Source organism: Muntiacus reevesi, chromosome 3 (genome assembly GCF_963930625.1).
Source record: "Muntiacus reevesi chromosome 3, mMunRee1.1, whole genome shotgun sequence".
Lineage (NCBI taxonomy): Eukaryota > Metazoa > Chordata > Mammalia > Artiodactyla > Cervidae > Muntiacus > Muntiacus reevesi.
The window spans coordinates 251,405,256-251,422,992 of NC_089251.1; the positions used below are offsets into that span (position 1 = coordinate 251,405,256).

The following is a 17,737-nucleotide window of genomic DNA, read 5'->3' on the forward strand; positions in this document are numbered from 1 at the left end:
CTCAAGAATCATTGGAGGTAATAGGTGTCCTAGAAGTCTCTGTGGAATTACCTGTTAGGAGAAATATTCCCTGTGTCCCAAAGTTCAAATTTCTGGTTCTAATAAAAATCTCGGTATCATCATTATGCAATAAAACAGTTTGGTTGTGTTTTAAATGAGTGGAGGATGGCAAGAAGAAAATGATTTTTTAAGGGTTGCTGGAGAAGAGATTACTACTAGATTTCCTGTGTTGGTAATAGCATGAATTAAATACTAGGTCCCTAGATATTGGAGAGAATGAGGAATAGTTGGAGGTATGGGGTAGAAGGTAAATGATCTGTTGTCATTCATTCATCGTGGATCTCACAGGCGCTCAAATTACACTGAAGAGTAAAACTACATTCTTTCTCATTTTTTTAACTACAATAGGCATAAGGAGATTTTGTATAGAAAATGTTTTTTCTGAAACCGATTATATATGTGTGTTTGTGTTTAATTATCATATACATGTATGTACACAAAGAATTTGTGAAGATGGAAGAGAAATGTGAATGTAATTTGGAAAATTTAAAGAGAATTGGACATATAAGAATTTAAAATATTTTCCTGTTGTCCAAAAAGAGTAACATAGCCATGCTGGTTTTTTGGTTTTTTTTTTTTTTGTTTTTCTCAGTCTGACTGTTATGTGACTCTGAGAACATTTCAGTTAATTGGAACTGAAGTTAATTCTCACAACCTTGAAGAGTCAGGGTCTGTCAAATGCAGGCACAGTTGAGTTGATTAGAAGGGAATATTATTATCCCTTAATCCTGTCCACCAAAAAGAGAAGAAAGAAAGAAAAGCTCTGAGAACCTTCTACTGGCATAGGTGCACATCACTAAATGAAACATAGACCTTCAGGTTTTCATAGTTGATTTTTATAGGTGTTATCCCAACACAGTGAGGACATTGAGATTTACCTTCCTATTCTATGGGGACTGGCTTCCTCCTTGGAAAATTCTTCAATCCGAAAATCCCAACACCATTCTTAATACTGAATCCCAGAGACCTTTATAGGAGGAGAGAAAGTGGGGAGTTGAATATTCCTGGTATCCTTCCCCTTACTTTTTTTCTCCCAGCAAGAAACAAAAAAATTCTTCCTGGCCAACAGGAGGCTCTCATTACAACCTGTTTGTTTTAGCCTTTGCATTTTATTTATTTAGTCACTTTCCCCTGAACTTATTTTTCCTTTGCTTCCATTTACTGAATGGCCTTTTGGCTTCATATAACATGGCATTGCATGAATAAAACAAAAGGTACATTGATTTTACCTTGAAACCGTAAGCTCTTCATCGCTTCATAACTTTCCATCTCCTTTTGGGGTAGGGGTTATATTCGGCAAATAGATTTAAGTGTTTGGGTGGTCTGCCATGATAAACTTCTCTCATGGCGTGAATGCTCTTTCAGGCGCTTTTCAATGCTAAGATTTAGCAAAAGTCAACTTCAGTTAAGAATTCTCCCTCTCCCCTGTCTGACTGTCTTTCATCCTCCCGTATCCTCCCCTCCCACCCCGTGTGTTCTGCCCCCTCCTCTTCTCCTTCACTGTCAGGAAGGGCCATCTGCGAAGGGCCAGTTCAGCACCGCTCGGCGCCGGCAGAGGCTAGCAGCTGCAGTGGCTACAACAGTGAGTGGATCTGTCTCCAGTGGATGTCTAAAGAGAATGAGGAGCTGTGCGCTGGCGTCACGCCCCTGCTCCAAGGGCGCCCCTCGCGGGGGTGGCAGCAAGCACAGCCTCCTGGGTTGGCTGAGCTCTCACGTGCTCTCTGACGGTCTGCATGGCAGGCGTCTCACGCACACGGGTGTTTGGGTTTGCAGCGGAAAACGATCATGTAGTCCAGGTCTCTACTCCCAATCTCAGGGTTAGAGACAGTTTAAATTCAAGGATGCGTGTGGGATTTCCTTAAATGGTGTGGGCTAGTGGGGGGTGGGGTTGGTTTTTGTTTGGTTTGGCTTTTTGCCATACCCATCTTAGAACCTTTGCTAACTGATTTCTGATTTTCTAAGCAAAGTAAGTTACTACGGACATAAGTTGTGCTGTTTTGGTCGCAATATGACTGTTTGAAAAGGATGTGAGGATAAAGAAATGAGAGGGTACAAAATGGTGAATTTTGTTGCTGTTTTTCAATGGCTATGCATACTTACGCTTAGCACAGGAAAATTGTTTTCTGGAAAGACTATTGAGCTGAAAATCAGAAAATAGAGTGTGGAAAGGAGAAAACCACAAAGTTAAATGGTGTTTAATTCACATCTAGATGTTGATTTGGTTGGTTTTTTTTTTAAGAGAAAATAGTATGGATTTTAGGTGGATAGAGGAAGTATTGAGATAGATAAGGCAGATAACCAAAACTTGCTTAGAACAGTCAACTATCCACATGGAATATGAAATAGAATATGTAAACACAAGAACCTTATGCTGGATAAAAATACATCTAAATATTTGCTTAATCATAATATCCTATCAACTTTATAAATACAGAGTTCTGAGTTCATAGCATACATTAGTCTTTTGGCTGTTGTATAATATTTCCTGAATTATAGTCTTGCTCTTGCTGCTGGTGTATTTTAAGACGAAAATTGCTGAAAAATATGAAAAGATTTTGGTTGCATTCTAAGAGAATGGATATTGGTGTATGGACTGTTGGTTTTATGCTTCATAATTAGTGACTGACTCTTGATTTATATCTGGGTACTTAACTGGATTGTTTGAGAGACAGAAATGATTTTGATTATGAAATGAACTAGTGACTTGGAATTTATTAGAGAAGTGACTGAAACTCACAGTTCTGTGAACATTTGAACAAAGAAATATTTTAAATTGATTTCATAGTTAGTGGTTATCTTACACATGTATTCAAATAAGATGAATGAAGTATCTAATACTGACATGGTAGCAGATTCTGACAATAAATACATGTAAAATCAGTTTAAAAATTCTTAAATGTAACCTTTCATTTACAAAATTCAGAAATCCAAATGACTATTAGAGAACAGTATCTCAGTATGGAAAGGAAAGGTCAGTCATTTTATGAAAATACAAATGTTTCCTTAAATAATATACTTCTAAGATGGCATGCAGAAGTGATTGTATGTCTACTGTGTTCACTTTTAATTGCAGATAAACATATAATGAATATAATAAAACTGAAATTAGAGCCTATTTGAATAGAATAGGTTTATATTTTTTTTATTTGGAACTGCAAGAGAAGATTTTGAAAGATGGAAGTATTAATGCTCACCTTCCCCGCAGGGTAACTGTGATCACAGAGGTTAAGAATAACTTAAAGCAGCTAATGAACAATGCTGGCACATTTAGTCATGTATTCAGGAATAACTAGAGGGAATGGGTATTCTAAACACTCTAGGACCTATACTTTTAATTGCATACTGGAGCAGAACAACATCTGGCAGGATCTAACAGAATCATTTCTGCCTCCCTCGGCTTCCTCACCCACATCTCAGTGACCTGTCACTGGTGACTCAGCCCTCCTCTTTCTTTGACTGCAGTGGTTCCCCTTAACTCCCTGTCATTCCTTCTCCCAAAACTAAAATTGAGTCTATCCTATCCTGCTCGGTGCTTTTTATCTGGAATTCTTCCAGGAGGTTCCAGTCACTTGTTCTTCTTGCCCAACGCAGATGTGTTAGGGCAGCTGAGATTGCTCCCAGAGATAAGTAAACCCAAAATGTTTCTGAGATTTGTTCTTGTTGATTCTTAGCACTCACATCCATGGTAGTCCACTTAGGCCATCAGCCAGACCCATCAGAATAGGGGGATGGAAAAGAGAAACACTAGCTTCTCCCCATGGGGGAACCCTGAGAGTCCCTGGTACTCCCCACAGGCACCCCTGTTCATGTGATGCAGAGTAACAGTAGCAGAAGACTTCACTTTGGCTCTGTGAGTTGTGTATGCTGTGTCTTCCTTGTACCTGCTGTTGTATGTTCTCTTTCTCATCCTTGTTTGCCATGTTTTTCTTCTCAGCATCTGATTGAACTTTTAATAGAGAGGCCTTTATCTTAGGAACAAGTCTGGGTCCTCACTGGACTCTCTAAGCCCCCACTGCATCCGGGCCTCCCATCACCCCCTCTCCCTCAGGCTCCCTACCCACCCAAGGGAGGAGACCACTGTCTTACACAGTGCTAGCCCCTGGAGTGTTAGGGTACCTAAGTGCAGGTAAAACCCTTTTACATGATCCTCAACACATTTCATTTTCCAGCATCAAACACCTACAGTCCTTTTTCTCAAATGCTCTCTTAACTTCCTTGTATCCTGAAACCACATCCTTAAATCTGCAAACTCCTTGGTCTATTTCTGCAAGTCACAATCTCTGCCCATGACCTCCTCATCACCAACATTTCCATGGACTCTCTCTGTCCCTCCTAGAGGGCCTTGGGCTGTCTGCTCTTTCTATTAATAGATTTAACATCACCACAGTCTTGATCAGCAGTTTTCTTTATCTGTCTTCAGACTTTCCTCTACATAAATCCCATTCCTTTATAGATGTTCTAGAAAACCTCAATCATTATTGTCACAGAGTTGCCGGGATAGGATTCCAGCAAATTATTGAACCCAAGGAATCCATTTTCTCAAATGGGTTGTCTGCACTTTAGTATCTGTTCTCTGGAAGAGTCATAAATTCAGTTGCTAATGAGATAAACAAGTTGTTGACATCTCCCAGCCCGGTGTAGCCAAGAGCCACATGGAGGATGAGGAAGAGTTACTCTGATGTCTCCAGATAACAAATGCTTCAGATATCCTATATTACCATGCTTAGCTTAGCTGAATCTGGGGGAAAGCATCATTCCCTCTTTCTTTCCTGGGAAGCCTGAATATCTTGAGATAAATAACTCCTTGCCAGGACCAAGCTGCATCCTGAGGACCCTCTTAAGTCTCAACTTCCATCACCCAGGCCCACAAACTGCAGCTCAGGCTAGATTTGGGGGGTCTCTCCTGCCCCCTCCATCCTCTATGTCCTCTGTGCACAGGCACATGCTTGCTTGCTCCCTCTTGCCCCTTTGCCTCCCTTTTTCTATCATGAGATTTAAAGCTAAGTGAAAAAATGAAGAAAGGAAGAGGGTCTAGCATGCCTATACATCAGACAAAATACTGGTTCCTTCCTCCTACAGCATATTTTCTGTTAGACAGAGGAGGTGAATTAGCTTTTAATCTATACTAAATTCAGCTTGTGGAGGTGTCTAAGTCTGGTTCTTGAAGGTAATTGAATGTATATCTGTGTAGTAAGAATTAGGGGAGGTTACTGGTGATCTGATTTATAAAAGGAATTGGCATTCTCATTCGCCAAGAATGGTTGACTGACAGCATTTATAATGGTCAGATAGAACCTTCTGGAAGGAGAGAGAAGGAGTATTTTGCCTCCACCCATCAGAAGCCTAGCCCAAATCCAAGGGCAAGGAAGTGCCTCTAGCCATTTGGGAAAATCTATAGTAGTATGACTTTATTTTACTTAATGCTTTTTGGCCAGTTCATAAGCCACCCTCATGTATGTGACAGAGTTGTGTGTCATATACAGAAGTACTGATAGTAATTTATATAATATTTCATTTACAGATTTTTTTGATAAATCAATTTCAAATTTAATTGCAGGCCTCTTTAAGTCATTGTTATATGTAGTATTTAACTTACTTATGTTTTATCTAATGACGATGGAGCAAGTGAATCTTTCTGTATATGCACCTCTTGAATTTTTACCTGTTCAGTGAATTCTTGCTCCAGGCTCAGAAAGAAGGTGGCATAAAAAGCTGTCTGACTTGAATACCCAGACCTTGTGAGAGAAGGTCAGCTACATCACAGTTGAGATTGCTCTCTGCCAGCATTGTTTCGGTGGGTTCAGAGCTGAAGCCTGTCTGGGATTATGCCTTTTCTCACTGTCATTTTGCCATCATCTCTCCCTGTGACAGTGAACAGCCCGTGAGTCTGTAGCAGTACTAAATCAACTACGGGAAACTGAGATTCCTTCCTACCCGAACCACCTGCAAAATAGATGAGTACTGTCTCCAAGTGTGTCGTCAGGGAGGAATCTGTTATTTTGGAGAACAGAATAGATTTCTGTGTAAGAGATTGTCAGACAATGTGCTGCTGCTCTTTAATCACTTGTGTCCTCCCTTCCAGGTTCCTTTCAGTGCCACCATGTCCCCCGTTCGCTTGCATTCCTCCAACCCCAACCTTTGTGCAGATATTGAATTTCAGACTCCCCCTAGCCACCTCACAGACCCTCTGGAAAGTTCAACGGATTATACAAAGCTTCAAGAAGAATTTTGTCTAATTGCACAGAAAGGTAACAAATGTAATGTGGCCTTTATAGTGGCTCTCTGCCTTGATGGGAAGTTGCCATTCGTTCTCTTACCCTTGTCTAGGTGGTCATGGCGGCAAGGTCAAATGGTTTATATACTTACTGCAGTTCTATAGATAAAACGCAGTGGGATATGATGACTGCCTCCTGGGAAAACACACATCATAGGGTTTCAGTTTTGACTGAGGAAAGAAAGTATTATTGAGGGTGAGAAAAGGCAGAAAGACTAAAAGGGTGAAGTTTTTATGTCTTTAATGATGTTCCTCCTATTGCCTTCAGGCCTGGCACGAGATTTTTAGGTCATCATAAATTAAAATTTGCTTTTTCTTCACTCAGAGATTATTAGGGTAATGGGATTATCTGTTTATTCTCTGAATTTGCAGAGGCAAACACTTAGGGAGAAAAATAAGATATTATGTTAGGCAGACGAGCCCACAATACTATTCAGCATCTTTTTTTTATTATGTCATACATACTTGTGAGTTAGCAGATTCTGTTTGAAACCTTTTTTTTTTTAATTTTATTAAATGGTACTCACTGATTTTACTTTACAGTTTGTGGGTAAGGAATCAGGAGGGCTCAGCTAAGCAGTTCCTCTGTCCTGCGTAGCATCAGCTGGACTCCCTCCGTGGTATTCAGCTGGAAGCCTGGCTGAATGGTTCAAGGGGCCTTACTGACACTTTCTTTTTTTTTTTTTTCTTACTGACACTTTCCTTGGACAGCTGGGAGGCTGCACACAACTCTGTCCCTCTCCCCTCCCCTTCCACGGCAGCTCAGGGCTTCGAGTGGAGTGGATTGCAACGGAAGTGGCCAACTCTGGGTCTGGAGCGTTGTCCCTTCACTGCTAGTCCAGATTAGAGGGGAGTGGACATCCAGACCACCTTGGAGTCTCTTTTTTGATGTTAAATGTTCAGTAAGTCATGTTACAGAAGCTCAACTGCTGTCATCAGGCAGAGAGAGCAGTATAATAAATGAGAAGCAGGAGAGTGGAGAGCAGGAGAATTGGACAGTCTTGACTGTTCACCAAGAAGAGCCACAGCTCCTAAATTAATTCCCTCCCCTTAATGCTAGAGTATCTAGATTTCAGCCACTGAAATTCATTTTTACCTTATAATAGTGCCTTCCCAGTAATTGTTTTTTGAAATTGTAATCTTTAGGAGAAAGACATTATGTTGTTTTCAGTCACTAACACCTTATTATGAATTTTTCGCATATATTTCCTCTGGGGCTGCTGACAATAGGTTATAAAATATTCTTGAAAATGTGTGTCAGATGGAACATCTCAAGTACCGCCTCCCATAATATTCAAAAGCCTAGTGACTCGGGAAAAGAAGAGGTGCGCCCTGAGGGTATTTCTGAGAAAGCTGAAGTCAACAAAAATGCATACTCTCAAACCATCAGCAAAGATGTGCTACCAGAAGTTTCTTTAATTCCACCATCCTGAAGCAACTAAAGTAAATCTTCTCCCTCCACCCATCTTTTTTTCTACAGATTTTTCAATTGAGATTTTGTAAGGCCAACTCTCTTTCACCTGTTTTACTCCTTGTACATTTTTATTACGTCTTAGCCGGATGCTAATCGTGTCATTAAACTAGAGCAATGCTAAATTATTTATGTAACAGCATAGATTTATGATCAGGAAGCCAGTGACTTTGACTTTTAATGCAAGATTGTAGGAACAGGTAAAATGAGGCAACAAATGTGTGAATTAAATATAGCACAGCTTCTAAGGGAAGATGGATAAATTTGAAGGTAGCCCCAGGAAAGCTTTATGTATTTGGTTGCACTCCTGAGGCTTCCAGGTAATCCAAGTTTCAACAGACTTGTAAAGCCTTTGTTGAAACAGCATGTTTTCTTTTTAGCCGTGCTTGGGGAAAAAAGTGGCTTTTATATGACTATTGAGTGAACTCTTTAGGAGAAATTATGGATTTTGAAATGAATGAGAATCCACTTTTAGAGCTGCTAGTTGGGTTAATGTATTTCAGCTCTCAAGTTATTACCTTAAAATTGATGACAACTGGAATGTAGCACATAAATCAATGAATTGTACGTTCTTTATGATCCCCTTATTTTTCCCATTTAATTCAGGTCACTATTTTCTGCTAAATTTTTCCACTTCTTTTAAAAATAACCTTTCTCTTACAAGGAAATCCCTATTTTAGAAGACTTTACATTTTGCAGAAACTGTTACTATAAAGATAAGAGTTGGAAATTCAACATTTTTATGTTTCAAAATTAAAGACTGCCCTGGATTTTTACAAATGTCTGTTGTTAGGTATGCAGAAATGAGGGTGGAGGTTGTTTTTAGTTGCCTTTATTTTGTTTTACTTTATTTCCAGCTTTATTGATATAAAATGAACTTGTAACATTGTATAAGTTCAAGGTATATATGTTGATTTGACATACTTAGATATTGCAAAATAATTACTACCATAGGATAGCTAATATCTCCAACACGTCGCATAATTATCATTTCTTTTTTGTGGTAAGAACATGCGAGATCTACTCTCTTAACAAATTCAGGTAAATAATACATCTTAACAAATTCAGGTAAATAATATGGTACTGTTAACATAACCATCCTGCAGATTAGATTCCCAGAACATATTCATGTTATAACTGGTCGTTTGTATTCTTTGAAAGCACTTTTGATATCATGATGTTTTTGGCTGAGAAAGTAATGCAAGTGTTATTCTTAAGACCAAATCATTTCAGCAAAACAGAAACAGAGTCACAGTTGTAGAAAACAAGTTATGGTTACCAGTGGGGGAAGAGGGAAAGGGTAAACTGGGAGACTGAGATGGACATATCCACATTATTATATATAAAATATGTAACTAGGAAGGACATACTGTACAGCACAAGGGATGCCAGTCAGTACTTGGTATTGACCTATGTGGGAAAAGAATCTAAAAAATAGTGGATATATGTATATTTATATAACTGATTTACTTTGCTATACAGCAGAAACTAACACATTTTAAATCAATGATAGTCTGATAAATATTTTAAAAAAAAAGACCAAATCATTTCCCACCACAAAGAGAACTAGCTCCAACTTCTAAAACAGCTGTTTGTTTTATATTTGCAAGACTTATAAAATGCCCTTTTTTGGATGCATACTTTGTGGTGATAATTTGATAGTTCTAAATTATTTGCATGAGACTTCATTGTACACATAACTGCTCAAGTATTATCGTTGACTGTGCAGAGTAAAACTTGTTCCCTTTTCCCTCTAGGAAGTATAGGTTAGTTTCTAAGTATTGAAATTTAAAAATTGGTATTTAATATGCTGCTTCCAGGTCTTCATTGACGTATCTGTTATGAAATGCTAAAACTTTCATCCGGATTAATTACCATTCCCGTATTTGTTTTGTATTTAGATATTCTGGTAGATTCCATTTTAAGGCTGACTTTCAATTAGACTGTAACATAACCTTTCCAGAAAATATTCATGAATGAGTTACAAGTGCTGAGAAGTTTATAATTCTGTTTATTTTTCTGAATCCATTTGATCCTTGTCTCTTACTTTTCTCCCCACCCAGTGCATTCTCTTTTGAAGTCTGCATTTAACAGCATAGCTATAGAGAAGGAGAAGCTTAAGCAGATGGTTTCTGAGCAGGATCACAATAAAGGCCACAGCACGCAGATGGCACGACTCCGACAGTCCCTGTCTCAGGTAAATGAGTGTTTGTATCATTCTCAGGACACGTTCCTAACCCTCCAAGCCAGCTACGGGGGTGGAGACAGTCCATCATGGGAATGACACATCTGTCTGAAATTCCCCAAGCCATCACAGTGTCAGTATTAGATTGTATTACTTTTCTTCCAAAAGATATCAAGGTAACAGTGACAATCAACCGAACTTGCTTGCAAACATAATTTATATTTTGGCTGATTATAATGCCCCTCTGTGGTCTTATAAGGCCATCCCTGGTTGAAAAAACTAATGCATTTATACATGATTTACCTACACATCTAAACTGTCGAGACTATGTCCAATCCCGCGTCAGACAAAATCTACCAGATCTTCCACACTTAGTATTTTTCCTACTTATGATGCATTTTAGTCTATTGAAAGCTACTGATTATTATTACTTATTTTTTTACTCTTTTGATTTGCACTCTTAGGATTTTCTTCCTGTCTATGTTCCCTGAATCTAGACTCTAAAATTTCAGTATATATTTTACACTATAATATGTATTACTTAATATATATTATATTGATCTTATTAATACTAATCAAATCCCTATATATTTCAAGATTGTAATTTCTGTTAAAAATCCTTTAAAACTACACTTCTGCTTTCTTAAAACTGAGCACTTCTTCTGAAAGTGCTTTTCTTCACTTAGTCTATAAATGCACCTTTAAAATTTCCTTTAAGACTTCAATGTTGTTATTGATTTTTGTGTGAGAACTCAGTGATTACATAAAATATTGTTCACTTCCTGGTGCCTTGGATCAGAGCGAAGGAGCAAGCAAATCCTGGGTAAGTGGTTTTCCATGTGGATCAGCTCCTGCTTGAACAGTTTCCCTCAGTTCCTGCAAATTAGACTTAAACCGTCTCACCATGTTTTATGTACCTGAACTGTCAGCTTCTTTTCAGTGTTAAGTTTCATGTTATTGAATGCTGTTGTCTGGGCCACACTTTCTGTGTTTGCCGTTAAACACTGTCAGTTGAGGCACATATGCTGCTTGGAAACTCAAGAGCCTGCGCATTCAAAGCAGTAACTGGGCGCCAGTTTGCAGAGGGCTTCCTTCACAAGCACACTTTAATGGTTTGCCCTGGCCTGATCTCCTGTCATATATCTGTTGAACACCTTGTCCATCTTAATGGATCTACTGAATCGTGATTCTAAAAAGGATCATAAATCAGAAAGATCAAAATAATGGCTAGTAAGCATCTTGTATGTCATCTTGCAAACGTGTCAAATACACTTTTGTTCCCCTACATGCTGCAGTGTTTTATTCAGATGTACTAATGATTGAAGGCTTAGTGGTATGAAATAAGCTCGTACTAAGAAAAATGAGAAAATGTGCTTGTTTCTTGCTTGCTTGCTTTTTATTCGCTTCTTGGTAAGGCAGAGAATGGGCTTCCCTGGTGGCTCAGCTGGTTAAGAACCTGCCTGCAATGCGGGAGACCTGGGTTCTATCCCTGGGTTGGGAAGATTCCCTGGAGAAAGGAATGTCAACCCACTCCAGTGTTCTGGCCTGGAGAATCCCATGGACAGAGGAGCCTGGTGGGCTACGGTCCATGGGGTCACAAAGAGTCGGACGTGACTGAAGTGACTTTGCAACAGCAGCAGCAGCATAAAGAGAGTTATACCCTATCCACTAGAGAATCCCATGTTTCCAGTTCTGTGTTATCTCAGCATTTTGGCTGTGTTTACATCCTTGTGTCTGTATGTACCTTCCCATTGAGTGGGGTCATTTTCTCCTGAGCTCTAGGGTTCAGGAGAGAAGCCCAAGCTGGAGAGAAAGATGTGGATATCCCAGTATCTTGGTGAATTTATAGCTGTTGATAAATTGTGTTTTCAGTCAGAATAAAAGAGGTCAGTGGTACTGCTGTCGTGAACATTAGTATTTAAAGGACAAGCTGAAAAAAGAAAAGAGAATCCTTCGATGGAAACCCAGGGGATCCACTGACAAATTTAGATAGCAATGACCACTGAGATCAAGAAGAAAGAGTTTTGATAATTTCAAGAACAAAAAGATTAATAGGATCTGATTTAGCAGTAAATGATATATGGACTGAAAGTCAGCCTTGAAATTTCACAGTCACCTCAGTTTGTTTGTATCATAAAGAGAAAGAACTAACAGATAAGCAGACATTGAAGATAGGGAACAGTTAACTGATGTAGCCATCCTGGTTGGCTAGCTCTATTATCCTCACTGTGCCTCTTCAAATATAGGATTTAGGAATGAACAAGATATGAAACAGCTTGAGTATATTGAGACAGCTATTCTGAGTATGTTTTTATATTAATATAATTTCACATTACAATGTGATTGCAGGTAGTCTAAAGACATTGATCGTTTTTCAAATGTCATCAGTTAGAACCCAGGTTTTTTTAAATGAATGATTTCCAAGCCAAATCTCCTCCTAGAAAGGGAAGGAGAGAGACTATTTAAATAACTTATTAGATTAGTCTAACATTTTGGAACTTATTTTTTATTTGATGTAAGTTCTATTTGATATATGTCTAATGGTTAAAATGCTGCTTTTCAATAAAGCTTTTAAATATAACATCTTGGCAAATTCCATCATCCTTTTAGAAGGCACATAGCATAATAAAATATATAAAATTAGCGTTTTTCACTATATGCTCAGCATAAATTGTTACTTGCCTTGAGTGTGTAATGATTTGCAAGGCTGAACAGTGTAATGAATTTCTCTTCTATAGTAATATTTCATCCCTGATCTATATGTATCCAGAGACATGCATAATTCTGATATTTTACTCCCATGAAGCTTTAAAAGCAAACTTTTACACCTGAAAGGCAGCATAGATGTTGGATTTACATTTGTAGGGCAAGGTATTTTATGTGGCATCTCTCCTTTTATAAATGACTTTATTTCACATCAGCTATAATTTTATGTACTAAACACCAAAATCAAATAATATATAATAAGACTATGGTAAACTCAGCACCCTAGATTACTATAGTAAAAGATTCAGCATGACTGAGTCTGTCTTCAATGCATTACACTTTGTCACTGTTACTAGTTTGATTTCTGACCCCAGAGTTTATGCACAACTTGTGCTAAATGCTTTGGGTGTTGGGTTCATACAAGTGTGAACATTGTATGTTGTACAATGTACATTGTATGTTGTACAATTGTATAAGTACAATGATTCTTGTATTCCATCTACAATTATTATATTTCATTAAATCAGTATGGCATTCATTGTTCAATATGCCATCATTCTATGCACTACTAAGAAAGAAAACACTACTTTCAGTTAAACTGACCAGTGCTTCAGAACTGTTAAGTTTTGAGAACTGTGCATCTTAGAGTCAATGAAATGTGGTATGTATGGGAATGTAAGCAAAAAATTGGCTTAAGGCACATGGCAGCATAATTAAAATCTCAGTCGTAGTATTTACCATCCTTCCTGTCTACAACATTTTATACATCCGAAATAAATATTCTGTGTTGGAGTAAATGTTTTAAATATATTTGTTCCTGAGTTTCACAGTTCCCTGAGACTTGGCCAAATTTTTTGTTTATGAAGATGTTCTTCATAGAATCCTTTACCTTTTTTTTTAGCTATCCAGTAACTTTAAATCATTGTCATTTTGGGCATAATTTTGTGATGTTTATTTAAAACCTTCGAAGTATTTTATGCTTTGGTCCTTTGGTTCATGGCTGATATGCATAATCTAAGGGAGTAATGCTGAATGTAGAAAACATATGTACATAAACATTCATGGCAGCATTATTTGTTCTAATAAAAATCAGTTAACAACATCATAAGTGCCCAATAGTAGAAAAATAACCACCTATTCCACAGTTACTAAAATCATATTTGTGAAGAGTTTGCAACATTAAATAAATATCTTGTGTACCAAGAATAAATAGCGAAGGATGTAGAGTATGTTCCCATTTTTTTGGTTCCCTTTTTTAATGTGAAAAATGCATAAGAAAAAAGCTAGAAAGAAATATACCAAGCTACCAAAAGTCGGTTGATTGAGTAGTAAGATATGAATTTTTAGAAATATTTTTCTACTTTTTAGCATTTTCCAAATACACTATCTTAGTGTTAGTTTATTTTAAAATAGAAAACAAGGTGATTTTTAAGAGCCAGCCATGATTTGATTCTTGATAGCTCTAGCTTCGACAGTTGGCATACTCACATTCTCACTCCTTTTGAACCAGTTTCGCTTTTATCTGAAGAGTTTATATCTTCCCATAACCCGCAACTCCATTCAGTAGAATGCATTTACTATGCCAGACTCTCCCCCACTCTAAGGTAATTCTCACCCACTGTCTGCCTGGGTGGGAAAATGGTAGTTAATAGCCGAGGAAGTGAGGATTTGGGCCCTTCATTCTGACTCAGAGCTTCAAGATGGTAACTTCCTTCACAGCTTGGTCAGGAATGCTGTGTCTCGTGGATATATGGCACTTGAGTGTGTATGAGGTGTGGGAAAGTGAGCATACCTCATGGAGAGTTTGTACTGCGGCCTGAGCTCGCTCATGAAAGCAAGTGTGAGACTCAGGAATCCAGGCGTGGTTCCTGAGCCGAGGCTGCTTCCTGCCGTTAGGCCTTGACCCCACCTGCCCCTCCTAGAGCAGCGTTACTCCTCGCAGGTTTCCGTGGCTTTTCTTGCTCACGGGCTGGCGCCAGTGGCTGGCGGCTCGCCTCCTTTTCCCTCGCCTCACCACTGTCCAGGCTCCTCGGCTGCTTTCTGTGTGTTGTTCCTGCCATCACCTGGACTCTTCTGTGTTAACGATCACCAGTCATGAGCTTCAGCGAGGGAAGTCACAAATGTGGTCCTGACTCATGGGGCCGGGCTGCAGCCACCCCCCACTGTGGTCTGTGTCCCGAGGCAAAAGGAGGAGCTGCCCTGGCCAGGCGCGCCCAAATGGGCTGCTGCATGCTCTGCGTCTGCTTACACTTCCCATCCTCGGGGTCGCCGGAGTTGGAATAGTACTTATTTCCAGGCTTTTTTTGTGCTGTGTGACAACATTTTTCTACCACTGCATATATATGATTAACACAGTATTTCTTTAATTTTCAGCTCATGTCCTATTGATATTAGCAGCTAGAGGCTACCTCCTGTGCCTTCACACACACCTGTAGGCAGGATCACATTTAATGAATATTGGATGAGAAGAGATTACATGGGAGTTTAACTTTCTTAAATATCCAGAGCAAGCAATTCTACAAGTTTCCGTATGAATGGAAAACTTGTGTTTTTAACTCCCACCTGCTGGGAAAAAGAAATTACTTGTCCTTGCCTGTGAGTTTTTGTGGGGTTGTTTTGTTAACTTTGTTCCGGGGCAACAGAAGGTGGTGTCACTTTGTAGAAACCCTTAGGTGAGGTTTGTGTGAAACCCTGAAGTCGTGAATGTGATTCTGCCATTAAAGCCATCAAACAACATACAACAAGGCCTCCTACTTCCAAGACAGCAAAATATATCTGAGTCCAATTATATCAGTAACTAAGTTGCCTTTCAGTACCCTTGTGGACAGAGAAACAATGAAAGAGCAAATGAGCATATATAGTTGCAAAGCATAGGAGTGATGCAGTATTTTTTTTTTTTCAAATTTCAACTGTTTGAGATTTTACTCCAAGAAAAAGATCCTGAGCACTTTTGCAGAATGTAAAGGTACTGGGAAGCACATGATTTATTTACTAAAAATGTAATCACCTTTTTTCTCACTAATACATCCCTGTTTGCTCAAGGAACTAGACACATATTTTCGCCTGTCTGCAATGTAATGACTGTAGGATCTGTGTGCACCTTTAATCCATCAATACCTGACAGCCCACAAGACCAAATGTATTCTGTTTTACACGTATTTTACAGACTGGTTCTAAAGACTTTAAATGAAAGCCAAAAGCTGTGAGTGAAGAATTTTCTCCTTGAAAAGAGAAAACTGAGGGAATTCCCTGGTGGTCTAGTGGTTAGGACTCAGCACTCTGACTCCCAAGGCCCTGGGTTTGATCCTTAGTCAGGGAACTAAAATCCCATAAGCTGGACAGGGTAGCCAAAAAAAAAAAAAAAGCTGAGCAGAAAGAAAAGAGGGAAGACTGTTCCATGCTCCATGCTCAAGAACTCTGCACCGCTCAATGCAAGTGTGAAGTTTAGCCACTTTATCATTTATCCTGGGTGATGGAATAGGTACCAATTTAGAGTTAGGCCGTTGTATCTATATGTGTATCAGTTTAGTGTATTCTTTGACTCCTTGTGAAGAAAAGCAGAATCCTCACTCCCTGGGGCAGCTTCACTCTTCAGTAAGTCCTGACATTTATTTTCCATTCTGAAATATCCACTTCCATCTTCTCATTGCTGGTTTTAATGAGAAGGAAAGGAGCAGTCCAGCTTTTCACTGGGCTTTGTCCTCACAAAGGTCTCTTACTTGAGACTTGGTGTAATCTATTCAGCTACATGTGTCTTCTGTATGTGGAACAGATTTCCATGCACTGATGTGATCCAGGAGCCTCTGTCCCCAGGGCCCCTATAGGGAGCCCATGTTTATGTAAATATGTCCCCTTTCCACCACACACACTAAACTGAGGTAGAGCAGATGGTATTTTACTGATGCTGACTTAAGAGTGTGTTAAGAATCATGAGATGCAGAGAGCTTAGTTTCCTGTCTGTGATATGGTCTCTATGCTTGTCGATGTCTACGCTGTTCGGGGAAGGCACTTTTGGTCTCCACTTGAATCAGTTCTGCTGTACTGTCATAGGTACTAATTATGTGCTCCTAGAAAATGGAAACACAGCAACTGTTTTCTTTCACCAGGTCAAAATATAGCTCTATGAAATATAAAGCCAGTTCATTGTTTATTCCATTTACAAATTATTTATAAGACATCTGGCTTTGAAATAACTCCCAAACCTTAGGAACTGGAACCAAAAAAGAAAAAAAAATTAAAGAATCAATAGTTTTTATCCTAGGGTATAAAATGTTATATGTATGTGGTGGTAGACTGGGCTTGGATATAGTGGGCCTGACTGTAAAGGAGAGAAAATTCCTTGAATCAATTTTATGAAATCCTTGAACTCTTTTCAACCCACGCGTCTACTAAGCAGTAGTCTTATATTGCAAAAAATGAATGCTTTAATTCTGAGCCATTTCTTTCCTTCTTACTAGTGGGATCTGGCCTATGGTGGCTCCAAAAGTTACAGCTAAAGCATCATAGACTTTGTTGTCTAAAGTGTACCTGTGTGCTGGTTCTGCCTTACGTTTGCTCAATAACTTGAAATTACATGTGTGGTTTTTGTTATTTTAAGGCACTCAACCAGAATGCTGAACTAAGGAGCCGGTTGAACAGAATACATTCAGAATCTATTATTTGTGATCAGGTTGTTAGTGTAAATATTATTCCTAGCCCTGATGAGGTAAGATTCATTTTTAATAGATATAGAATACTTATTTTGTAGCATCTATACCTACTGCATATTTTTATTTATTTTTATAAAGTTCTTTCACTACTAATGCAATTTCTGGCATAAATCTTGTGTTGCTGACAGTTCAATGTTCTTTGGAGTGAAGGATATACATGAGCTTAACATCATTTATTGTTGGTGATCGGTTGTCTATTTTTATTTATTACTGTGTTCATCTCATGCTACTGATTATTTAATTTATATGTACTCCAGCTTGTGACTTTTCTGTCACTCCTCATTTGAAATATTCATTATCATTAATGGCCCATGAAATGTTGAAACAAGCAC

At 38.6% G+C, this 17,737-nt stretch overlaps 1 protein-coding gene and 1 non-coding gene across 6 annotated transcripts in view; both read left to right on the top strand.

The window, feature by feature from the left end:
- Positions 1–17,737, top strand: part of OSBPL6 (oxysterol binding protein like 6) — a 215,346-nt gene that overhangs the window by 169,109 nt on the left and 28,500 nt on the right. For 3 of the 5 annotated variants that reach the window (XM_065931822.1, XM_065931826.1, XM_065931824.1), the window contains 4 exons: positions 1,568–1,642; positions 6,143–6,308; positions 9,869–10,002; positions 17,294–17,401. In XM_065931822.1, coding sequence (XP_065787894.1) covers positions 1,568–1,642; positions 6,143–6,308; positions 9,869–10,002; positions 17,294–17,401 — 483 coding nt within the window. The remainder of the gene's footprint in view (positions 1–1,567; positions 1,643–6,142; positions 6,309–9,868; positions 10,003–17,293; positions 17,402–17,737) is intronic. The other 2 variants (XM_065931825.1, XM_065931827.1) reach the window with 1 other exon arrangement.
- Positions 6,576–6,718, top strand: LOC136165863 (small nucleolar RNA SNORA79). The gene has a single exon (XR_010662827.1). It is a non-coding gene; the product is annotated as a small nucleolar RNA SNORA79 (small nucleolar RNA).